At 37.6% G+C, this 26,241-nt stretch overlaps 1 protein-coding gene and 1 long non-coding RNA gene across 7 annotated transcripts in view; one reads left to right on the top strand and one right to left on the bottom strand.

Annotated features, from left to right (window-relative positions):
* The window catches only part of dync2h1 (dynein cytoplasmic 2 heavy chain 1), a 104,790-nt gene extending 88,754 nt beyond the window's left edge, over nucleotides 1-16,036 (top strand). For all 6 annotated transcript variants that reach the window (XM_081614294.1, XM_081614292.1, XM_081614295.1 and 3 more), the window contains exons 90-96: nucleotides 1,692-1,799; nucleotides 3,134-3,235; nucleotides 8,852-8,941; nucleotides 12,316-12,425; nucleotides 12,497-12,578; nucleotides 14,258-14,374; nucleotides 15,446-16,036. In XM_081614294.1, coding sequence (XP_081470420.1) covers nucleotides 1,692-1,799; nucleotides 3,134-3,235; nucleotides 8,852-8,941; nucleotides 12,316-12,425; nucleotides 12,497-12,578; nucleotides 14,258-14,374; nucleotides 15,446-15,607 — 771 coding nt within the window. In that variant the 3' untranslated portion in view covers nucleotides 15,608-16,036. The remainder of the gene's footprint in view (nucleotides 1-1,691; nucleotides 1,800-3,133; nucleotides 3,236-8,851; nucleotides 8,942-12,315; nucleotides 12,426-12,496; nucleotides 12,579-14,257; nucleotides 14,375-15,445) is intronic.
* On the bottom strand, nucleotides 4-15,524 carry LOC145554482 (uncharacterized). The gene is made up of 3 exons (XR_014090449.1): nucleotides 15,434-15,524; nucleotides 12,916-13,027; nucleotides 4-506 (listed from the first exon to the last, which is right to left on the bottom strand). It is a non-coding gene; the product is annotated as an uncharacterized LOC145554482 (long non-coding RNA).
* Nucleotides 16,037-26,241: the final 10,205 nt, after the last annotated feature.

The raw sequence follows: 26,241 nt of genomic DNA, 5'->3' as shown, positions 1-26,241 counted from the left end.
AGTTCATCCTTTTAAATTATTTATGTTTTTATGAATCTAGTATTGGTTTTAGTTCAGTCTTCTTATTGAAGCAAACAGCAGGAATGTTGTAATTCTGCCTTTTAAAATGTCTGTGATTCCTCTGTGTTGGAGAGTTGCGGCCTGCAATAATTGAAAATGTGTGAATTCCCCAGCATTTTGCGACGCTAATATCAAAGCAAGTAGCCAAGAGATAATTGTAAATTAGTCGTCAGTGACAGTCACAGTATAATAGATCCTAAGTTGCCCAGTCAGCCAGCACTCTTGTGTGTGGTTGCTTGGAGACAGGCACCTTTTTCTTTTTTAAGTCAAACGGACATGTACCTTTCTATTAAATAATTTAGCCTCCACATATTCCCGTCCTCTTGCTCTGCTTCTTTTATTCACTCCAGTGCTATAAAGCACACATGCTCTCTCTCTCCTTGCACCTTTACTTTGCTCAGCTTCTCTTTGCTCTCTTAGTTCATTTTAACCAGAGTTGTTTTTACCTGCAGAGGAACAGAGAATGTCTGAGTCATTCATTACAGCTGTAACACTTGGTTCTGAATCTGCTGCTGTATGCTTTCAGCTAACTGCTTATCAGTCATGAGTCGGCCTGCAGTGTTTGACCATCAGTGCCTCAGAGTGTGACTTGCACTGTTAAGTTCATTATGTCTGTCAACTGCTGAAGTGTATCTTGTAAAGATCACATTCAAGCACTTTCATGCATACAAACTATTTGTTCAAAGTAAAAATGTTTGTCGTTGAGGGAGAAGCGAGAGAAGCTAAACAAAACTGAGAATGTTCATGCGGTTATTAAATGTGATTTTTTGAACAGACAATGGGACTGCTGCAGTTAGGTTATCGCAGCTTTGCTCTGCCGCACTCTTCAGCATCCACATTCATGCATCTCACAGCCCTAACTTTGAGTTTGTACAAGAAACGTACAGAACAGCAAAGATAAGAAGTTTGCACTCTTCATTAAAATGGCAGCATCATGTAAAATCGGCATTCTTAAACTTTACATCATGTTATAATGCCATTCCCTAATCAAAGATGTTGCTTTGATTCTTTCTAGCTTGTTTGAGAATTTTTTTAATTTCCATGGAAACCATCAGCTCTGCAAAACATCTGGGTGGAACTAGCCCCACCTTTGAGGCGCAAGCTCCTAGCTTCCGAGCTTCTGCTTCACAGAGAATCGCTCCCCCCGCAACTCCTACACGCAACTCTTTCAGACTAGTCAACAGCAATTAGCAAACACCTGGTGGAACTGCGCACCTGCTGAGCTCATTATACGAGCTACTTCTCAATAAAAATGACTTCTAGAAAGGTGGAGTTTGAGAAATAACAGCAGTTTTTAAAGAGACAAATCATTAAATTACGATGTCAAATTTATTTTAAGTCATATTTGAGATATGCAGCACTTTTGTAACAACCGAAGTTAACTTAGTTACTTGATTGTGCTATAAAATGGCTTTATGAGTCTGGAAAACACATTATACTTCCCCGTCTGAGTTTGGTGCCTCGTTTACTCACCTAACGTCTTCTTTATTCTATGCATTAAATTTGTTATTTTTAAATCTTTACATCTGGTGTTTTATCAGTGGTGCACATGCTCTTAGTCTAACTGCACTGCAGAAAAATGTTCTGTTGTGGACCATGCAGTTCTGAAAGCTTTGTCTGCTTTCTATCAGGGTTCTACGCTGATCCATCAGAAGGTTGAGCCACCTACAGAAGGTCAGAAGTCACCAATCCTATCGTTCATTGCTCTGGAGCAGTTTAATGCCATCCGCCTGGTCCAGGTGTGTGTCTGTGACAAAACTATTTTCTCATTCTGTTTAAATGGTGTTTGCTGATTTCTGTGTCTATTGTGTACATTTGTGAAAGGGATTTCATTAAAGAGCACAGGGATCCAGCATAAATGCCATTGACACAACAAGCTTTTAAATCAATTATTGATTTGGCAAGCTTTGCCTCACATAGTGCCTTACAAAAGCATTCATAACTCTTGAACTTTTCAACATTTTTTTCATGTGGCAGCTACACATGCACAATTCATATACATGATTTTCAGTTATTATTTTTAAATTTAAATCTGATAAATGTGACTTGCATTTGTATTCACCCCACTTTACTTTGATACCTCCGAATAATGCACTGAAGACAGTTGTCATCAGAAGTCACCTGTTAGGTTATTCGACTTTGTGTAACTGATTACCAATATAATTACAGGTGTTCTGTAAAAGACACAGAGGTTTGCTGGAAAACATTAGTGAACAGAAAGTATCATGGACACCAAAGTGCAAAGTTTTTGAGAACTTTAAGTTATGCAAACAATAATAATAGCTTAGGCATTATACAGAGCTCTCATCAAGACATCACCTAAAAATGGTCACAAGTGACAAGCTAACATGATATTGCTGTTCATTTTAAACATGCTGGGATTTCTTCCATTTACTTGGATTTCCCTGGTAGAATTTCTAGTGGGCCAATCAGCGAACAGAAGCAGAAGTTGTGAACAATGTCAATGACTTTATGCACCGTTTTAGAGTTGTAGTGTGCCTGTAGTTTTAGCAGTCGCAGCGGAGGAAGTGAATGAAGCCATTCAGTTCGCGTTGGCCGTTCTTCCAAATATTGAAGTGACACTAACGGCTGCCTCGTTCGGCTCAGCACTTCTCTTTTTGCAGAGGAGAATGGTAGTTAACAGTGCACACCGTTTCCTGTAAGCTTCATAGCATCAAGCTGACACATTACACAGACACAGCCAAAAGCTAGTGATTGGGTAACATTTAAAACATCAACAGAGTCCCTGCCTTCAGGAAGCAGTTATTTCTCAATAGGCGAGACCCCAGACCCTCTGTACGAAGCAAAGCATAGTACAAGGGGGCTGGTTTTTACCAAGCTACAAAGGGACCTTCTGTGTCTTTAAACTCAGTATATTTTTCTAATATAAAAATTTTTTCAAATTCAAGTTTAAAAAGAAATCTAAATTAGTGAAAATAAAAAAGAAGTCTGCTCTGCTGTGCACAAACAGTCCTTATGGACAGGGTAACTCCAGTAAACCTTTTGGTGAGCAGCTGTACAGTTTGTATTATGGACAGGATGACCTGTATTTAAAATGTACTTATTTTCACAGAGTATTCACCAGTCTCTCGCTGCACTGAGTAAGGTCATCAGAGGAACCCAACTGTTAACCCCTGAGGTTCAGAAACTGGCCGCTGCCCTGCTAAATCAAGAGGTAAGAAAACGATTCCCAGAAGGGTTACACTGAGAAACGCAGAGGTGGCAGTAAGTAAGACCACTAACTATAAAACTAGTTTAGTTTTGCTGAGAAATTGTCTATTCAGGTACAGATTTTGTTTCTCTTTTTCTTGGTGAATTATAAAATGGCAAGTAATAAGATGCTGCCTCACATTTTCCCTGAAGGAGTTCCCTGGCACTTGCTGAAAAAATAAACTACTTGAATCACTGAGATTTACCATGTTTTCCACAGAAAGATTTATACATTACTTATAAATATTTATATATTTTTTGTCTTCCTCCACTGTTGTATAACATAATGCCTTCCTTTCCCTCAGTTATTTTGGAGTTATTGCAATAAACTTTGTGGAGAAATCAAGGCCACAGTAGCATACGGCTCTGACATGTAGATATCTTACAAACACAATCTGTATCTGTGTATATCTTAAGGCTGAATTGAGGACAAAAGGGAAAAGATGATGTGGAGGGGAACAGACGCCCAGTTCCCATCTCATTTCTTTTGTGTCTTTAATCCCCTAAGAGAAGCCTTGGGCCAAAATCCTTCTTCACTACATTTCTCCTCTCTTTTTTTTTTGTAATGATCAGCAGGTATTAAGTCCCCCTCACCCCCTAATCATTTCTACTTCATCATTCTCCAGTTTACAGCTACTTCATTGTGCTTTCTATTTTTTCCCTTTTCCAATCTGTTACCCTTCTACTGCTTTTCCTATGATTTATGTCCATATAATGCTAAATTAGGCACCTTTTTTTGACTTAGCATGTGTGCAATAGAACCCAGAATAATTGTTTTAGTTTTTAAATAATTGTTTACATCTACCGAAAGTAAACAAAAGGGACATGCTATATCAATGTTCAAAAGAAAGAAAGCAAAGGCAGCAGATGAAAAGAAATTGACGTCATATGAAATTTTATTATTTTTATAGCTAATAGTTTTAAAGATCCCTAGATTGGGATTTTAGAATACAAGCCTTGGACAGTTGTTGAACTTTTTCTGTGATTTTAGTGATCACATGTGTACCTGTGTTGTTTTTTATTTATTTATTTTGACATTTAATTTTTTCTATTAAATTTCCATCTTTTGAACATCCAATGTAGATTCCAAATATGGATACAGTATGCTGTATAAGAAAATAAAAAATCAAAAGAAGTGGCAAACCGCCCCCCCAAAAAAAATCATACGGTGAGCTTATGATTTAATAAATGACTCAAATGATTCAACACTGATTTTCTACTTGAACATTGTTTCTGTTTCAAGGTTTTAAATAGTTCTAATTTTGCACATTTTTTGTTTGCACCATTCCTAATGTTTGAAATCGTATTATTGATGCCACAATAAGTGTCAAGTGTCTGAAGTTTTATCTGGCCTTATTTAGCGTAATGTATGGTGTCTCTTTGTCATTATCAAAATAGTCAGGAAATGGTTAAGAAAACGTAATTGAGAGAGTAATATCGAAATGTTAATCACTCTTTGCTAATGGAGGAATAGTTGAGTAGGTGTGAAAAGATATTCCACGGGATCTGAAACATCCCTGCTGCGTATCTGCCTGTCATTTCAAGAAACAAGAAGATTGATTGATTGATTGATTGATTGATTGATTGATTGATTGATTGATTGATTGATTGGAAAATAAAACTCTGGCATTGCTTTGCTACACATTTGAGTCTATGCTGTTCATCACTGATTTCTCCAGTGTCTGTTTAATGAAAAGAAATGATGTGTCAAACATGCAGCACACAGAGCTGCTATCTGTGTTTTTGCTTTGAATCCCAACCCAGCTGGCCACATAGTCTCTGTAAACACCGTCACACAGTGGAGCTGCAACGACAAGCTACCATTTTACAAGCCAGCTGGTACACAGCTGTGACTTCTTTGCTAGGTAAATTTGAGGTGTGAAGTAGTGGCAGGTTGACTTCAAACCCCCCCGTTGCACCTTGATCTTTTCACACAACACATGGAGCCAACATAAGTGTGTCTTTATGTCAAAGTGCTTTTTGAAAGGGGCTTACTGTAGCACACAATTTGACCAGGCTGTCCCAGATTTTTTGGACATGTCCTCATGCAGCAGTAATTTTTGATCGCGGCTTTCACAAGCCAAGATGTACCTCACGTGTGCTTCACTGCAACAGAATTGACTCAAAAGCTACTCAAATATTGCAGCAATGATATAAAAATAGCGTTACACGTGCGCTACTTAATGTAGATACTTAATTTGGCTTTCAGGATATAGGAGGACGTTGCTTGGTGTTCCACAACAATTTTATTTCCATTTTCTCTTGTACAAACCTACAGAACAGCTGGTCCTTGTTCTGTTTTTCAAAATGTCAGCATGCATGACAAGACCAGAACCAGTTTAATAACAGCTTTTGTGTTAAAACATTTCCAAATGGAAGTTGACTATTTATTTATTGAAGCCTCTAGTTTACATTCTGGTGGCTGAACAGATTGCACTGGATAAAGAACGGTTTGTTAACATCAAGCATCTCTCAGGAAGTAAGTTTGTATAGCTAAGCCTCACATTTATGAGCACCGATGGTTAAAGTAGCATTACCCTGTTTGCTGGCTAAGCCTGTTTATGTCAATCATGTCGATCATGATCAGTCACATTTTAACAACACTTATCCTAACAGTCCTAGGACCAGTGTCCACAACTTTTAGCCTTGTTTCTGCTTCTGCAGACCTGACTCTAATTTTTTAGCTCATCACTAGAACTGCCAAGATTTGATGCATGGTTAGGAAATATTTTGATCCAGGGATGTAGGACTAAGCTCTCATCTAAAAGTTGCAGGACTGTCTCTTGAGGACTGGAGTTTGAGACCCCTGTGTTAATCTGCTCACATGTTTACCCAACCAGTAGAGTCTCTTCTTCCTGCACAAGAGCTGAAGACTTTGAAAAAAGTTCCCATAAAAACCCAAAGAGCACAATGAGTCGCCAGAGCATCAAATCCCAAAAATTCAAATTCAATGATTTTTTAGCATTTGTGTGTCAAACTTTATCTAAACTGAAAACCCACAAAAGTTAAAAGGTCTACCACAAAAAAAAAAGTCGTGACTGATTTGTGTACATGTACATGTCACTGTATCAAACACATAATGAGATGAGTAAAAAAAAAAAAAGGTTTCTAAAGCTTCAGAGAAACAGCAGTGACTTTCATCTTTGATTATGCTTTTCTGAATTGCCAGGCCGGGACATTTTAGATGAACACTACATTTATTTGCTGCCAATTTTTTATCAAACATCTGATGACTTTTGTAGCCACATTTGGCAATGCATTAGACATCACTGTTGTAAGCCAATGTTCCTCCAGCAGTACAAAGAGGACACACAGTGACGAAGTGAAATGAAGTCACCCAATGCAAATTATTTTTTCATAGCTATGCTGACTTTGGTGCCTCTGCAGGGCTTGTTTTTATTTTCTCAGAACAGTTTAAGTTAAGGTTACTAATAAAACCAAATAAAATCTTTTTTTATGACCTTCTGAGCTCAAAGACATGAAGCAGTCCTTTCGCAACTACTACTTCAAAAAGACCTAACTACATCTAATATTTATCTAGTTAGCAGATGGTGGTTGCCACTGCATCAGAAGCCTGTTTGTAAATGAACTGTGGAGACTTTTTCAGAAAACATTATGATGCATAACTGTCAGATCACAGGCTTCAACCAGCCATCACTGATTGGGCCATTTTCAACTAGGGGAAGAGGATCAGAATGAGCTGGAGAGGTGATTTATCTATTTGGAAAATTGACCATTTGGGGTTGTAATAATGTAAAAGTATGGTATGCATAGCTGTGAGAGATCAGCTCCGCTGGCCCCCTGCTCAGCTGTGCAGTAAAACATAATTAGTTGCTTGGAAAGTGGCCAAGATACCCATCAGGGGAGAGTGGTAAGCAGTACTGCAAAACAGAAATAAATATCTGCAGTGCCTTTCGTTAGGGTAAAGATCATTAATGTGAAGATGTGATGCTGGTAAGACATTTCTTTATTAGAAGTTAAGCAGTCTTTGGCATCCTTGAGTTTTTCAGTACCAGCTGTAATTGCAAGAACATCAATATGTTCTGGGAAAACTTAGGTTCTTGAATAAGTTAAAAAATATTATTGATCAAATTATCAAAAAATTTAGTTTATGTACCACCCTTTTTCGGTTATTATTGTTTTCTGCCATCTTTCTCCTTTCAAAATGATAAGTGATTATAGAACATTTTTAAATCCCTTGCTTGTACCTCAGACATGATACAGACTAAACTTTAGCTCCTACTTTTAAAGTGTAATCTTAATTAGTTTCTGATATTGATCCTTGGATTATCCCAAATTCGCAATCTATAGTATGTAATCTATAGTTTGTATTTTTATTTAAGTGTTTGACCTTTCTTTGTTTTTCTCCGAGTTCACAGTAAGTACTTCAGGATGCTTTAGCTGTTTGAGACATAACTGTTGTCTCTCATTTAGTTTAAATATATAGAAATGGTATCAAGTCACATTTTCTTTTGTTAAAAATGTGAACATTGTAGAATATTTTAGTCTGTAGATCAGCTTAATTCTTTTCTATACAGTATCTTTTCTATATTAGAGAAGAAATGTCTCAAATCTCAAACAGTTTTTTTTTTAATCTGTTCATTTAGGAATATTTTAGTTTGGTATTTTAGCTTTTGAAGAAGAGATAGCCAAATACATCCCATACTTATTAAAGAGACCCTTTAATTTAGTGCAGCTTGGAAGCTATAAGTGAGATGCCAACTTTTATACCGTTAGCAGTAAACAGTTAGCTAAACCCGGTGCTCTCACAGTGCTTCCAAACCAATTTGTCTGACACTGTCACTGTTTCTTTTTGTAATGAGTTCCCATAATGCTGCTACGCTAATTATTTAAAAGTAGTTGCAGCTTCTTCAATGGTTTTTGTAAATGAGGAGTCTCAACCAGCCTAATGAGAAGTAAACTCCATCAACATTCCCAGGTAACTCAAGGACTACTTGCTTTCAAGAAAATAGTAACACTCCTTATCAACCAACATGAAAACAATCACACTCGTCCGTGCCTTTGCAATGCTTTTAGGTCACACATCAAAAGGAAATGATTGAGTTATCATCTAAAAATAATGTTATAAGCATAATGCTGATACAACAGTATCAGCAATATTTTCCACTCTCTGCTTTAGCAGTATGGTTCAAATGCATTCTATTATAATAGAATGTATTATGTAATGACATAGCATGAGCGTGATATTACTTGAGTTGATGATTAATTGAGGTTTTATGTACGTACTAATATGATTATGTGTCGGAGGAGGGTGTGCAGTTACCTGATGCATAAGAAAACATGTGAAAGATTAAATCTACTTTTGAGAAGCAAGTATTAGGAGCAGTTAAAGAGCAACTGAACAGAGTTAAAGCTTCTCAGTTATATCTATCTATCAATGAAAATTATTTTATCAGTGAGAGAGAGAGAGAGCAGAGAATGAAAGAGTTTTTTGTTAAAATAGTTTTAATGTCAAATAAATGCTGTAGTAGCATTTATTACATATTAGGTGGGGTGGTTTCTTCATTATATCATTTAAGATCAAATGTTCTGTCTTTTTCTGTGTTCACCAATGCATCAGTGTCCCATAACATGGCAGAATAAATGGGAAGGACCGGAGGAGCCTATGCAGTACCTCAGAGCTGTTGTAGCACGGGCTCTAGCCACACAGGTAAGTCAACAGTTTTGCATACGTGGAATGAATGCTCTCCCCTTAAAAACTGCAAGCTCTGGATTTTTGTCCAGTAATGGATGCTATAAAGCATTTTAATTTTTTTTACATCACATGCTTTTTTATTTTATTTTTCATTTATCCAAAGATGACAAAAATGCAGTGGATGCAGGATTTTAAAGTTTCATTTATAATCATGAGAGTTATTTATAGATGTGCTTATTAATTAATACACCAGAGAAATCATTTCACAGTTTTCTACATTATCTGAAAGCAGAATGTTGGAGGAAGTCTCACTCTTAGGTCAGTGACAGAAAATAAGGGTTCTTCCTCTCAGCTGTGTCTGACTGCACGCCTACCTCAATATGCTCCAACAGACTACTACACACACACAGAGACACTCAGGCATCTGAAAATAATTCATTTCTGTGTGGATGCATTTCATTATTGGAGTGCGTCGCAAAGCATTGTGTGCCTGATTCTGTTTGCAGGCTTGCTTGTCCTTCTCTGTGCATATGTCTTCCTGACACTTCTCTCTTTTTTTATCCTTTATTCTAGCCTCAGTGTCTACCTGAACTCTATCTGTCTTCATGTGTGTCTGTCTGGAGGCTGCAGTGTCCTTCACTGTCTCTTTCAGCTCATCAGTGCTGAGTGATAACTGTGTTAGCAGCTTTTCTGTATTCTCTCAGCTAATCAAGGCAGAGCCATCCAGAGCTGCTAAAGAACCGAGAGCCAGCAGCACAGTGTCCCCAGACATACGAATCAACCCTGGCAATAAGCAAGCTCAGATGTTTTAACTCTACCCCAAGTAACCTGTGTATAATTAGCACACACTGCCAAGCTTCAGCATATATTCCTCGAAGATCGAGCTGTACAAATAAGGGCATTTGTGACAAAAATCTAATACCTGTTTTTTTTTTTTTTTACAAAACCCTAACCTACTAATCTTTAATTTAGACAAATCAGAACTTTGAGATAATATATTCAGTCTTCCTTTGATCTTCTCCCTGTTGTTGCAGGACCTCTCTAGAAATTATAGGTCTAGAAATTTCTAACAATTTTTGTGCTTAATCTGACTTGCTCAGTATACTTAAAATTGCAAACATAGGGGCTCATATGCAAAGCTATCTGCTGGTGCTGAATGTAAGAAAACTTGAGTTTGTGAATCCTTGTAATTCTGTATGTAGAAGGTGAGGGAGATCTGCTCCTAAAATATCTTCACCAAGCAAATAGTGTCTGCGCTGCTATATTTAACAGCGCAGACACTGTTAAATAGACACTGTAATTGAGGTATTATGCATTGATTTAGGGAAAAGCCTGAAATACAGTAATTTATATTTATGTAAATTAGATCCATAGCATTTTTTTTCCTTGTTATTCTGGAACACAAAGGCTGTGTGTGTGTTATGGACATTCACAGAAAAAAAAAAACTTCTAAAAGCTTCCAACATGATTTCTTCATTTAGACGTAGCTCTTACACATTTTAAGGAGCATTATGTCAGGTCAAAATCTGGAGTTTCCCATAAGTTATTCAAATTTCAATCAAAAAAGTGAAAAATATACATTCATTTTGTTTTATTGTTTCAGTCCAAATCTTGTGCTTATGGCTGCCGAAAGGATAACTGTGACCTGATGAGAATCTGTTTGCTAATAATGTGTCGAAAACACATTATTGCTCTGCTTTGTGAATTTCCCATTCATTTTTTTTCTGCTGCAACAACTTTTACCCAAAAATCTGTCATGTCAATGTGACCATTATCATTTACGTAAGATGTGTCAGCTAGTCAGAGCTACTTGACCAGGAAATTGTCAAAGCCGATCAATGCCAAATTTCTAATACAGATCGATACCATGCTAAAAAATCACCCATTCCTAACAAAGATTAAAATGAGTTCACTTTGATTATGACATTTTTTGTTCTGTTATTGACCTAGAGTTTAGGCTGCTGTGACAGGTTTTTTTATACACTTACAGTACCTACAGCACAGAGAAAACTGAATGAGATAAAGCAATGAAATTGTATTAATCAACTTTATATTGTTATATAATTATATCATTATCTAAATAGACGAGTATGTAGATTATCTAGTTGAGGAAAAAAGTAAGGTGGAGAAGTTAGATTGTAAGAAGCTTAGCACACTGTATGGCCAATTCTCACAGCCCTGACTCGGACACAGTGTCTTTAAGCTCGACGTTCATCATGTTGGATTTTTTTATGCCTGATTTAAACTCTGTGACGAAGTCAACGCAGTTGCTTAAATACAGCTGTTTAAAGGAAGAGAGAGTAGATAGAGACCTAAATCAAACATTGATTCTTAACTCTTTCCACTTTTGTTGTCCATGCATAAATGAAAAGATGCTTTGCTCTAAGAATAAAAAAAATATGCTCAAGTGGCTTCATTTCTGAAGTTCTGCAGCGTTTTTCCCCAAAAAACATAAATGTAACTAAAAAAAGATGCAAAGAAGCAGGACAGTGTTCTTACCCCATGATTGTCCTGGGGACAAAACTAAATGGTTTTTGCAGTGACACAGAAGGAAGCTGCTTATCTAATCAAAGCAGATGTCTGATCTGATGCCCTAGATCACCATCATGGATAAGGCTCATAGGACTCTTATCTCTGGCTCTTATCTCTGGCTATGCAAGTATTCACAACATACTGGTTATTTATGTTTTTCCTTCGACCCCTTTCTCTCCATTTATGTATTTTTTGTACAAACAGTTACTGCTCTGCATGTCTATAGCTCCCTGTGTTCTTTGCTTACCGGGGCCTGCCATAGCATTGCATAGGGAGAGCAGTGAAATGTCTAGCCTTTTTCTTTTTTTTCTGGGGATTAAAAAAAATTGGATTATTTTGATTAAAAGCAGGTCAATAATTGTTGTTCTAGTTATGCATTATGTTCTCATTAGCAGGTGATTGTGCTTGTGGTATTTTCAGGTTGTGTGGTAATAAAAAATAGAAGGAAAGTTGGAGGAGCTTATTAATCGCGCATTTCTATTAAATATTCATTCTATTTTATTCGTTTATATTTCTAATGTACTATCTAACTCAGACATGGACTGTCAGGTTGCAGATTGGCTCATTTCGAGTCATTGTGAGTCTGTGACCAAATAATACCTTTAAACCTGATCAGTGGTAAATAGTTTTATTTTTATTATTATTATTTTATTTTATTTATTTATTTTTTTTATCCAAAAAATTTCATTAGTATAAGTACATTGTAAGTACTCTCATCTTAAAATCACCTGTAAAATTTTTCTTTCTGATGTTGGGAAAATTGATGTAAAGCTTGAATTATATGTTATCTGAGTCTGTTTATTTTCTAAAGGATTGGTTTACAAATCTGTGCGTCTCTTGGTATATTTTTTACACAGAGTTGGGTCGAACGTGCGAGCAGACAGGCTCTCCTCTCTGACATCCTTGATTTATCAGAGCTCTTCCACCCTGATACCTTCCTGAACGCTCTGAGACAAGAAACGGCCAGGTAGAAATGAAAGTTTGCATTTATTATGTGAGCAAATCACAGTTTAAATCATTACTTTTCTTTTTTTTCAGATCCATAGGCTGTTCTATGGATAGTTTGGTGTTTGTCTCATCATGGAGGAGTCCAATTGCTCAGGCCAAGCTACAAGTCAAGGTAGAGCATATGAAGCAGCTGACAGTCAGTTTAATTGACTTTATTTAAGAAGGTCATGCTCAGTTGCTTTTACACATCATGTAAATTGCACGTGGGTATTTAGAGAATCAATGCAACTATTACTCAACTATATCAACGATGACCAAAAGTAATAATTCATAATCTCCTTCTATCCTTTCCAGATTTTTCACTCGTTTCTAGAGGTTGAATTCTTCAAACTGACACCAAAACTTAAAAACTTATCAGTCTGATGTGATCAGCTGTGATTTATCTGACCACTTGGGGGCATTGATAGATTATTAACAACAAGACAGTGATGTTAAAGAAAGTAACATACCTGGTTGTAACGCAACTGGACACTGAATTTTCTCCCCACTAAATACTTCAAAGACATCGCAGGACTTGACGTGCCGCACAATCTTCTCCATCACGGTTTTATGATGCCAACCCTAATTTTAAAGAAACATTTCAGGGAGAGAGTGGGAGAAGGTAACAGAACCATCAGGTGCTCACTGCCGTTTCTCCACATATCTCTGTCAAATATCCAATTTCAGAGTAACTTCACTGTAGGAGTAAAACTGCTGAAAGTAAAACAAGACATTTGGAGAAAAGGAGAAGGATCATCTAATTAAAGCGGCATGAGGGCGGAGTCAGACGTCCAACTCGGCCTACTACCTGCAAACCTTCCTGTAATCTGATTGGATCGGGAAATTTGTGATTGACTTGACTTTGACCAGACTATGTGTGCCAACAGTAGATCCCACCATTGGGTTACAGAAAACTGAAACCATAATCAAAATGGTGTATGGTGGAGTGATAGACAATTGCAAAATAATTGTGCAAAAGACAACAAGCAGGGATTTCAACGATTGAAGCAGAAACTGAGAAGAAAATAGAATAAGATGGAAGGTAAACGGTCTTCTGCATAATAATTAGAGACGGACATGTCTGGTGTCTTTGAAAGCCGTCTTGATTGATTTAGAAATTTGACTGACTGGAATATTTAAGATGAAAAAAATGCTGTAAATCATCCTAGCAGCACAGCATATTTCTGTCCTTCATGCTGTCAGAGGTTGATGTAATTTCATAGTCTTTTATCCTTTAGATTAAGGTTTCATTTCTAGTTATGCCAATAGAACTTGGCGTGACTTAAGATGCACTTTGTTAAACTACACAAAGGAAGAAAGGAAGGGTGGAGTCTGCAGCTGCAGGGAGGGAAAGGAAATAAACATCACACAAAAAGAGGGAGAGGATAATTGTTGAGCTTTCTTACGCACAGATAAATGCATGCACACAATGATCTCTCTTCTAGATTTGTCTCTCCCTCACTCGCTCGTTTTGTTGGTTTTTTTTCTTCTTCTTCCTCCGATTATAGTGATTTAGAGTTTTAGTCGTCTGTGCTTGTCAGATTTGGTGCCAAGGTTTCTTTTGTCTGGCCTGCTGTGGAAAATCCCTGAGTCACTCAAACAGTGTCTCTCATGTAATCTGTTTTGCAACTTCTTTATCGAGTGACCTCAGTGTTCGTCATCCTGTCGCAGTTTATATTTGCTCCATTAGGCTATTTTAATGCACGAGCCCCAACTATGCCGCTCTCGTCGCTCTTCTCTTTGACGTCGTTTCCCCTCTTGGTCGTCACAGTCAGATTCATTTCGTTTCCTCCTTTCCCGTTGGATTTGTAGGTCGGTGGCCTCCAGTTGGAGGGGTGTCGTTTTGACGGGATCCACTTAAGTGAGAACCAACACGATTCCCCCAGCGTCTCGGCGGTCCCAGCATGCTACATGGCCTGGGCTCCACAGGTAGCTCACTTTCAGTGTTGTTAAACTTTCTTTACATTTACAAAGCTGGCAAGGTTTTCTGTGACTTGGCTGGACTTTAATCAATTTGCTTCACCTTTGTTTGACATTCTAACTTGTGAAAAAAAAAAAAAAGAATTTCTCACATTGAATAAATTTCGGAGGCTAAATTATTTTTATCTAAATGTAACAGTCAAAGTGATTTGCTTAAAAAAGACTAAACGTGCATTTAAGAGTTCATTTTAACATTACAGCTGAGGTGCACCCTTTATTTGAGCAATCTTCTCTTTCCACAATCCTGTCAGCAGTTTTATAGGTCAAGCAAAAGCCTTGTTAATTCACTGCCTTTGCCTGTGCAAATTGAGTGGACTTGCATTCTGTGTCTACCTCATTTTCATTACAATCAGTGTGGAAACCGGAGGGGAAGGCGGTGATAGTCTACTTTAATCTGTGATGTTTAAATGTCATTACGGATATTGAATTGTGGGTGCAAAGGTAAAGCATGCTTTTACTGAGCTACTGTTGCAGTCTTTACTGACAGGCAACACACTATAGTCTCTAGAAAAATGGAGGCCTGCTTATAGGGCTGACACTAATTACTGTTTAACACAATAAATCTACCAGCTGACGCATAAATTCACAGATTAAATCATTTTTAACTGCTCAATTTTGGAGTAAAATAGCTCAGAAATAGAAGCTAGTTTATAGTGACGTTGCATGACTTAAAATTTAAAAATCACATGTGAATTTCTTGGACCACATTTAAAATTCACATGTGGTGCACACAAATTAAAGTCGGTTAAGTCACAGAAAAAAGCACAAGTAAATGTGTATTTGGTACAGTTCTACAGTTCTTTGTAATAAAAAACCAACCGTGTGATAAACATGTAAAAACAATGGTGTCAGTGTTCACGTTTCACTCTCTTTCCGTTTTTAACTTGCACATATATCCATCCATCCACTATCTTCCACGCTCATCCTCAGTGATCTCCAACAGTCAACCTGCGAGAGGCAGGGTTTGCACATGCAGTATATCTTTTTATATAAATATTGCTCTTTTACCTTTTATTCCAGATCTCTGCAACCGACTCCACTGACTCGGCGGAGAGCATCTGGCTGCCGCTGTACACCAGCGCAGAGAGAGTGAAGGTGGTCACTCACATCTCCCTGCCCTGCGGACCAAACCCCAACCAGTGGATACAGACCGGAGCTGCTCTTTTTCTCAAACAACAGTGAAAGGGTGTCATCATCGTGACGAGGCTGAGCACAGAAAGATAGAAAAGGAAAAAGAAAAATGTCTTCAGTCTCCAGTTCTGGTTCTCATTTTGTTGCTACAAGAAGTATCCTAAGTTGGAAGACAAAACCTTTAACTTCTCTGGTTGATGATGACATCTTAATACAATAAAAGCATTGTTATTGTTCAGTTCTTAGGTGCAGATGAATTTATACGTTACTAGCTTAACTTGTGTTAGTTTAATATAATTTGGTTCTGGACATTCTACATATTTCATAAATGAAGGAATTCGTATTTATTCACCAGAAACACTTAGGTTATGTTATATTCCAGAGAAAGGCTTTAATTCTGAATGTTTGCTTCAAAATATTTTTGTTACGTGATTATTTATAGACCCTATTTATCGAAAATAAACCTATAATGAAACATCATGGTTTATGTATTTAAATGGGTTGTGTCATGGTTTAGGTTCTGCAAAATGAGTATTGGTACGTTTATCAGCCCTCAGATAATTTTCAGTGTGTTTCAGAGAGCAGCTGATCCTCAGTGACGATGGGCAGAATGTTTCCACAGTAAACAATACAGATCACCAGGAAAAGCCAACAGATTGTGATCCTCTCTCAAATACACACACACACACACGCACACACACACACACACACACACACACACACGTCAGTCCCTAACCTTTGTGTGATTGGTTGGGGAGTCGAGGTTGAATGGAGTCAGTGAAGCTGTGATGAATGTCCAGAGAGCAACATGGGAGAGTGTGAGGTGGATGTGTGTTTCTGTGTGCACAAATCCAACTAAGAGCTCTAAATTTGATTGGTGGACTAATTAGTTCTTCCTCTTTCTCTATTGGCCGACGTTTCAGTCGTGTTAATGCAGTTGTACAAATGTTTGTTAATATGTCAGCCCGTATGTTTGTCCTCGTGTTTGACCGGGAGCATGTGTGTGTGTGTGTGCGTGTGTGTGTGTGTGCGTGTGTGTGTGTGTGTGTGTGTGTGTGTGTGTGTGTGTTTTTGTGGGGACAGAGAAAGGAGCTGAAACGAGGGAGGAGCGGGGTTTTGTGTGCTCACTGCAGTGTGACAAAATGGGAGCGGAATGGAACAGCAGGTTTAAAAAAGTGAGAGGATTGGATTTCTGTGAAACGAGGCCCTCTGGGTCAGATGGGGAAAGAGACATGGGGATGGAGGCAGAGAGAAAAAAAAATAGATCATGTAGGCAACAGGAAAAAGTAATAAAAGACCATAAAACCTGAGTGAAACAGGAAAGTAAGGGTGGCACAGTTGACATAATTTAAGAGAAAAAGAGCGGCTAACGGGAAAGATAGGTAGGACTAGTGGTGAGTGATTTGTGTTCAAATTAAGGAAGGGTGCATCAAAGACAAAAAGTAAAACTGTCACTAGTTTACATGTCAGGAAGTCCAAGTTTAGGAACTTTAATGTCTTTATTCAAACATACATGTGCATATTGACCACTTTTTGCTCGAATAAGTATTGATCAGGCTAAATTTGCTTTCACATAACTCATATTTGCTACATTGTAATCTATAAAACAAAAGACATTAAAAATCTATTCAAGGTTAGATCTTTTGATTTTTTAAAAAAAAATAATTTGTGGATAGATCAGGGTTGGCTTGAGATCTCAGAATATTAAACTTTCTCAATGTTTATTTTCTCTAAGAAAATAAACATTTTCTGCCATCAGTGGCAGTTAGCATTTGACCTCTTTTGATACGTGTACCAAAAGTGTGTGTGTGTGTGTGTGCGTGTGTGTGGGGGGGGGGGGGGGCGTGTGTGTGTGTGCGTGCGCGTGTGTGTGTGTGTGTGTGTGTGTGTGTGTGTGTGTGTGTGTGTGTGTGTGTGTGTGTGTGCGTGTTTTTGCAAATACGGGTAATATATCTATAATATCTAACGTTATTGTTGAATAATTTAATCCAGAATAATTTTCCTTTGGACTTCTCACGCTGTCGTTTGTCCTAAATCGTTAGTGATGCCCTGGTAATGAGCAACTTCAGTGTCTGCAGTCATAAGTTGAAGTTAGCAGTGTGTTGGCACTTTGAGAAGATTTATCTGCTTGAAAGTTGAATGAAGCCTCATTTTTTTAAAGAGACAGGCAATCTAGTGATCACCTCAACAACTTGTTCAAATTGGATGACGAGGTCTTGGAACAAAAGTGACTTGTGAATAAGAGCACAGACTGTCATTCGAAAAGCAAGACCAAACTACTAGTCTGAATTATTTCTAGATGCACGACATTTCACCTGAGTTATTTATTTGTCTACTAAAAGCTTTTCAGAAATTCAGAAATAACTCTAAAACAGCAGCTGCCATTGTGCAGTTGTTTCTTATCCTTTAAGGACTAATCCTGCAAGCAGAGGTTGGAAAATTGACATTAAGCACTGCAGCAAACAGAAAATAATTTACCAGGGGCTTGTTTCCAAGGTGACGAGTTCAGATGGTTTGTCTTTAAAACAAATGAGAGATGCATATTTAAAGAAAAACAAAGAACTATTGTGGGGTGCGTTTTTTTATTTTTCCTGTGATGGTTTTCAGCACCTGCTTTTTAGTGAGTCAGTTTGGTTTTGTTTGTAAGCCACAGAAGCATCTTGGGAAAAATTTTAATGCAGCACACACCAGCTGACAAAATTATAATTTGCATCTGCAAACTGGTAAAATTGGTTTTAAATCAGTCTTGCATAAACAACAAGACGCATACCCATTACAATCATTTCTCACTACATTACAAAAACATGTATTTTGCCTCTATTTTTAATTTCTCTCTTTTCTTTGAGACGTTCTCTATTCTTCTTGAACTTCCCCTCTTCTTTCTGCTCTGACGTCCCGCCATTCACTGTGTTCAGAGCCGTAAACACCGAGACAATGCACTGCTTTTGTTTGCATTTGGATGTCGGACATAAACATTTTATTCCTCACATACATATCTCGTACACACATCTTTCAAACCGTAGAAGTGATTAAAATGCAGGAATACGAACAAAAAATAACCCGGGACTTTTCGTTTGTTTGCCTTCAGTGCAGATATGTAATCTGTCCTGCCTGTGATTGGGGTCGGATTAATTCACTGCACCACATTTATTATTTATTCCTCAATAAAATATCCACACTTTGGTATTTTAGCCTGTGGCAGACAGCACTTTAGTGTGTGTTAGTGTTCATAAAACTACAGTGCTGCATTTCTTTTTTTTTTAGTTTTTTAACTTTAAAGTAATCCCAGATGAGCCTCATTCACAGGGCAGCCAAAGTAACATTACCACTCTGAGCACATTATGTCATTTGTCTGAATTAGCTCAGTGGAAACAATATGAGTGACACTTGATTTGTTTATTTTCATTTTATGCCATCTGTACTTTTTAAATCTTTCACTGGACAGTCTTCTCCGGGTTTTCTGGCAGTGACATCGCTTGGTCATCGGGACAATATGCAGTCCAAACATGTCACTTTGCTGCTTCCCTCCAAAAACAACTGCTGGATAAGAGAAGAGGCCACAGGTTGTCTGACATCAGACGGGTTTGATGTAGCCAACAGTGCTAATGCAGATTACAAATCACACAAGAAGAGAGTTGGAGCAGATGGAAACACAACATCAGAGATCAAAATGGACGAGATCCATAATGGAATGAAAGCAAAACTGACTGAGGGGGGGAAAAAAGTAAAAGTAAAATTGTTTTAGTTTATACAAATGCTAATGTTAGAGAATAGATGTTTGTAATACCAGGAGAAAAACAATTTCAAACACAGAAATTACTTTATTTAATAAAAAAAACCCTGATATTTATAACATTTTATTCCTACCAGTCAATTTTATGCAAGTTACCATTTATTCTTGTTAGTTTTACCTTCAGCTATTTCTGCTGTGTATGTAAACATAATATGGCAAATGTAAAAAAAAAAATTTAAATTCAATGTACGACCCCTCCAAGTAGGCAAAATTCTACTTTTTCTTAGTTCTCAGAGAAGATATACACTTGAGCTCCTGATACAAAAACATCTGATCGAAATATTAATTAAACTAGTAACTAGTCACTCCAGACATGCTTTAAGCATGTTTACCCATAAATCTATCAGCAGCATGGAGTTGTTTCTCAGCGTTTGAGCTGAATAAATGACAGCTTGTTTTTTATTTTTTTATTTTGTTTTCTTTTTCAACTAACTACATTTTAGAGCCAAATGTCTGAAAACCAACTCATCACTTGTCCTTCACTGGGTTTGACAGATTGTGTGCTTAGATTTGACAGCTGCATTGCTTTAGTGCTGGTAAACCCTCAAAGTAAAACACACAGAAGGGCATATTACAGACAGACAGTCAGTCAGTCAGTCAGTCACTACAAACCTAAACCTGGAACGAAAAAAGATCGTTCCAGGTTTACTCCCGTTAAAAGTCACGTTGTTTGTTTCAGACCCTCCTGGCAGGAACGACATCATTCTGTCTCACAGGGCACATGCAGTGGCATCCTAACTGGAAAGTTAATAAACTGGCATGGGATGCGTGTGCAGCCAGAGATAGGACGCCAGACTCAGCGTCGGTGATCTGAGGTGTCTGCACAGAGGCCACAGGATACTAAAAGACAAACCTGCCACCGCCTGTTCACCCTGCTGCCCTCTGGCAAGCCGTACATAAGTATCTGCTGCTGCACCGGCAGGCTTCTTCCCTCAGACTGTGAGGCTTCGGAGTTCATCTCTGGACTAAAGCGCAATAATAGTTTTATTGTGTCTAACTTCATAACTCATTCATTCATACATACAAAACCCATCATGGTAAATTTCAGCGTATAATCTCTGGCTGAATAACTTTAATAAAACTGAATCTTGACTCATGAATTCTTAACCATTACTTACTGACATTATGGCATTACTCTAATGGCTTTTTCCATTCTCTAGAAGAGAGCACAGATTATATTTAAAACACTAAAAGCCCCTACTCTAAAACATTTTTGTTCCTTGTCAGGTATAAAAATAAAATGTTGCAGCATCATGGGGGCTTTCCTTTATACATAAAGGACTAGAACAATGTGTCAGATAAATGCATTGCTGTGACAAAAGAAAGCTTTCAATTGTTGTTTTTTCTGATAACATTGTGCATTAAACATAGAGAGGAAATGTCAAATAGACATTTTGAATAGACGGATCTAAGCATTCGAAATTGAAATTATGCATGTTGGAAAGTAATTAGGGGTCTAGGGAGAAAGGTAGCTCTGCCCTTTGGCCTTTCTTCCTTTTTCCTCCTTGCAGCAGCAGGTGCAGCATCCAGGATTCAGGTGGAAGGCAGGAAACCTTGCCTGGGGCATTTTATGCTGTAAACAGAAACAGTGTTAGTGAGTGTTTTTCATAAGGTCAGAAACATTAACCAGTTTAATCAAATCAATAAATTGTTATTTTGCTAGCAACTTGAAAACATATGCTATTTCAAATTACGCAAGTTGTCTCACTTCTTGGCAATAAGTCAGGCTGATTCGTGTTTTAGTTCAGCTCTCATTACTAAAACGATCAATCTATGATAAATTCATAAAACATGCAAGATTTTTTAGATGATACTGTCTATTTATCTAAAGTCAGATATTTACACACAAGGCTTACTGTAACGTTTAGCAGTTCATGGAGGCTTCGAAGATTTATTCACAACATTTGAGTTAATAGGGGGGCAACGCCTCAAATATTCTGCTCACTTGTTCGCAGTTTTCCTCTGCCACTTTGGTGTGTTTCTCACATCGCCATTAACGCGACATTCAGTTCATGTTTCAAAACGTTTAAGTACAAACTGCGAAACCTGGTTGATAACCTGCAAAAAGTGTGTCACTTGCTCAAAAATGAATAGCTAATTCCTCAGTCCTTGTGCGTCAGTGTCATCAAAATGAAAGTCCTGACACCATGTTTATGAAGAATATAGTCAAAAGGCTTTGTATTGTATTCAGTGTGACAGCTCAGTCTGGAAGTGTTTTCTAATGCAAAGAAGTCCAATCAAATCAATCATGTACACCTGAAAATGCTCAAGACAGCACTGCACACCGTTTCTACGGTCGTGTGAAATCTACAGTGAGGTAAACGAGTGCTTAACACTAAATACATACTGTATTCTTCACTTTGTTACATTTTTTTTTCACAGCATTATGCAAATCAAAGTACCAACTTGTTTGGAACAAAAGAAAATAAACCTTTGGGTGAAGCCGTGGAGAACAACATCAGAGATTCACCTGATAAAAATGGTTCAGTCAGGGAAGCACAATTAAGAAATGCATAAAATTAACAGATTTGGACGTCTAGTTTGCAATGACCATTTACTCTGGAGGAGTTGACCATTCAGCAATTCTTGAGTATAAACCATTTTGACTGACATGACATAAGCATTTCAAGAAGACGCACAACATCTATCATAGTTACTTGAATTGAATTTGAAACATTTTTTTTATTTATTTTTATTTAAAGCCTACCTTTCCATTCAGTAGCCCAGTTCTAGGCAGTCAGTAAGTTATTTTCCTTGGGTTTGCCAAGTCTTTCTGGCCATCACTCATTTTCTTTCTTTCTTTCTTTTTTTTTTGTTGACTTGCTAAAACTTATTCAGGTCAAAAAGACACTTTTAGGTCCAATCTGTGCAGCTTGATTGATCTTGCTGCTTGTGGAATTTATTTTATTTTTTTCCTCACAAAATTTCCTACTGACAGATGGCATTGCAATCCTAGAGAAGGCCCATTAGATGTGGTTATAAATGTTATCTGTCCGGGGTGAACCGTGTCCTTCTGCTCAGTATTTAATTTAGAACATCTAGATCAAAACATGCTCTCATTTTCTTCCGATGTGTCATGTATGAGATACTGTGCATATGTCAAAGTAGCTGAGAAGTTGAATGAAGTTCAAGGGATGTCAGCGAGTGAAACCCTTTATGTTGTAATTAGGGAGCATCTTGAGGGAGAGCGGCAGTCGTCGCTTCTATGTGGAAAACAAACGTTGCATGCTGCAGGAAGTTACCTCGTGCCTTAGCTATATCTGTATGCGTGGAGGTGTGAATGAGAAAGTGTGAGGAACACATATGTTCTCCTCAGTGTGCTGCACAATGGTTTTTGTGCTCAAACGTGTTGTGTATTGGTGGGTAATTTTTTCTTTCTTTCCCCTTTGAGAGATATTCGGCCTCCAGCTGAGTCAGAGGGGCTGACAGATGACTACAAGGTCACTTGCTCTCAAATCTGTGATCCTCTCTGGAGACACAGACGCACTTCAGGGGAATGTCTGACTTTTTCTTTTTTTTTTTCTCTCTCACTGCACTGACTCATCTCTATTCTCTCCTTCTCTACATGCTGCCTTTCTACCATTTCCTCAAAAATCATTTTTATACTTGGTTGATGTATTGTTTCCTCTCCATCTGTTGAAAATAACTGGGCTTCTTAGGTAATGAGACTCTTTGGATCTGTCACTCTGTTTTTTTTACTTGATAGAGTCAATTGTATCATTATTGCAGTAAATATTACACTAAATTTTCCTGTGAACTTAAGAGGAACTATCTGTATGGATTTGGAAATAGAAGCTAGAAAATAAAAAGTAAAATATTTTGTTTAATTTTGCTATCCAGCTTTACATTGTTTCTACTTGTCAAACATCAAGTGAGATCAAAATCTGTTGAAAACGTATAAATCGTTGTAATGGAATTGAATCACAGTTTTAGCAGCCCAGCAATATTTAAACACAGAAAAGTTCAGGAGATGATTGTCACCTTCCTAAAATAGTGGCCTTTAAAAAAAAAAATTATTTTTGATTTTTTTTCTGGGGGAAACAAAACTCCACCTTTTTCCAAAAGATGTTTTAGGCAAAAATAATCATGTTTGGCAAAAAGTGCCTTAGGCCATTATTTTAGAAAGATGTAAAGGCTGCTTTTACATGTAAATGTACCTGTGGGAAGGTCAAGGGAATAAAAATAAAACTAAAACAATATATAATTACATTGTATGACTTCACTTACAACTGTCTGTGAAATAAAATTATTTAGTTTAAGTTTATTATCATTTACTCATTGCATTAACATCTAATTCTGAAAGCTGTCCTTTCATCATCATTATGGTTCTGACACAACATCTGAGTGATTGTTGGATTTTTGATTTTTTCTTTCTTCAAAAATCCAATCCAAATACCCAATACAGTGGAATGAACAGCCCTTACAGACATCATTGCAATGTATTACTTTAGTTGTTATTAAGAACATGCGCCTAAAGGACGAACATCATAAGTTTGAATGTGCTCTTTCTGTAATCAACGCCATTCACAAAGCGTTTGACCGAAATAGTAAAACTGTCACTATATCCAAACGGTTTTATGGGGAATTACTGTAGAAGAGAAAAACTAATCTGGTCCTCATCTGCTCTAAAAAAAAAATAAATAAATAAAAAAAACATCACTGTTTTGATAAATGATGACAGATATGTTTCTGAGCCCCCTGATGAGACGAGCTGGAACCTGATTCAATGGAACCAGCTCAGTTCAGCTGTTACTGCGGCAACATGGGAGTCGATAATAGTTTTGGAGAAGAGGAAGCTAACAGTATAACATTCTGCAAGCATATTGATTAATATTACAGTACACAGTTGCATTTTAGAGGCTCGGTGAAGGTTTTTCTGACAAATACAACATTCCTCCCAATCTGAAATGTGTGTTTGAATTGTTAATGAAAACATAATAAGCTCTATTGCAGGGGGCTTCCAAGACAGACGTGTCTCTCTTTCAACACGCCTGAGTCAAATAATGAGGTCATTAGCAGGACGCTGGAGAAGTTGACTGCATGCAGAGGAAGTCATTCAGCCCTTCGACTGCACATGATCTGGACCAGACGAATCTAAACGTTGCAGGACAACCGGCCCCTGAGGCTTGAATTTAAGACCACTGATGTGATTCTTCAGTTTTTTTTTGTTTTTTTTAGTCTTTCGCAAAATTCAGATTATCACAGCTTCTACATACCAAAGGTAATTTATTGACAACTAAACAGGAATTGACAGAGATTAAGTTTTTGTTTAGACTCATTGTGAAAAAAAAACTATATATATATATATATATATATATATATATATATATACTTTCAATATCCTGTGATCTGTGTTTCCAGCTTTATTTGAGCCCTCTTTTAAACTTCAGACAGTATTTAGAAAGTAAGTTCAGTAGTGTTATGTGTCCACATAAAGCCTTGGCTTTATTGATGTTTTCCATAGAAGCTTAACAAATATTGAGTTATTAAACTTTTCCAAACATGTTTTCAGAAGGAACCTTTTCTTATCCAGACCTTCAGTCTCTTCTAAACTATTTCCATTCAGTGCAGATGTTCAACAGATGGCCTGAGCCCCTAAAAGCAATCTGTATTTATGAAGTTGCTGTTTGGCAAAAACCTGTTTTTTGTTTGTTTGTTTGTTTTTTGTTTTTTAATGAATGATCAACAAATGTAGCACCATACAGACATCTAGCACCATAATTCTGTCTGAACCACAAAATGGTAAATAAGAGCTTTATTACAACTTTCAGTATTTTCATTTTAGATCATACTCTCCAACCTTTTCCACAATAATAATCCAACAAATTAGATACTCAAGATTGTGGTAAATGTACATTTTCAAATGAATTCCTGAAAATAAATGTATCGCAGACTGAAAGATCAAGAGAAAATCCTTAAACGCTCAATAGGACAAATGGTTACAAAATATTTAAAAAGTTAAATGAGGAGGCAGGACAAAGAAGCGTTGAGCCCAGTTTGACCCTGGTCATCGTCTGGCCTCCATCTAATATTGAAGAATGCTTCAGATTAGAGAGCTGACAGCAGCTAACTGTCCAGCTGCGGTAACCCCTCCCCTCTGCCGTCACGGCCAATGGACCGGCGTAGATTAATCACCCCTCAGGACCTCGGCCAATTACAAAAGTCGCCACTCATCTCCAGCCAGGGATGCCCTTGAGAAAACACACACATACACATCCAAGCAGGGGGACACACACAAATTTACACTCTCACCACTTAATTCAACCTTCTGAGGGCAGCGGACCCGCTCGGTGCGGATGTTTATGGTTTCTATGGAGCTGTAAATCACCGTGGTAACGGCCAGGCAGATTTATGGCCGCAGATTGTCGACCAGCCCTTAGACAAACTGTGGATCACTTGCTCACACGCTTGTGCACCCCGGAGTGAAGATGATACTGCATGGAGGCTGCTTGCCTTAGCTTTTGACTTCCCATAACTTGTACAGTATGACTGATGGATGACATTAGCAACCTAACGTAGGGTTTAAAGTTTATTTCTTAAAACATAAAAAAACAGAGACCTTTAGTGAACATTTTGCAAATGTTGGATCATTTTCAGCTGTGATCTCTAAAACTGGTGACACAGGCAATGTTTTCTTTTTCTTACCTGTGTCCGTTTCTGTGACGGAGGAGCCGGAACTTAATTATGAGTCCGTGTCAACATGCGGGCACGCCCGCACACACATACACACAAACGTACACAATCGTTAACTTATTTCTGTTGCAGCTTAAACTGATGCGGTTCATTGTGGGTTCCTGCTTTAGTTGGCATATCCATCCTAACCTGTTTTCAGTTCCAAACATTTCCCCGGTTTTGTTTTCAAGCAGGGTTATTTCCGGATTGTGCCACAAAC

Source organism: Poecilia reticulata, chromosome 13 (genome assembly GCF_904066995.2).
Source record: "Poecilia reticulata chromosome 13, P_reticulata-male-v2, whole genome shotgun sequence".
NCBI classification, from domain to species: Eukaryota; Metazoa; Chordata; class Actinopteri; order Cyprinodontiformes; family Poeciliidae; genus Poecilia; species Poecilia reticulata.
Note: the sequence above shows the minus strand (reverse complement) of the source record. Positions and strands in the feature narration are given on the sequence as shown.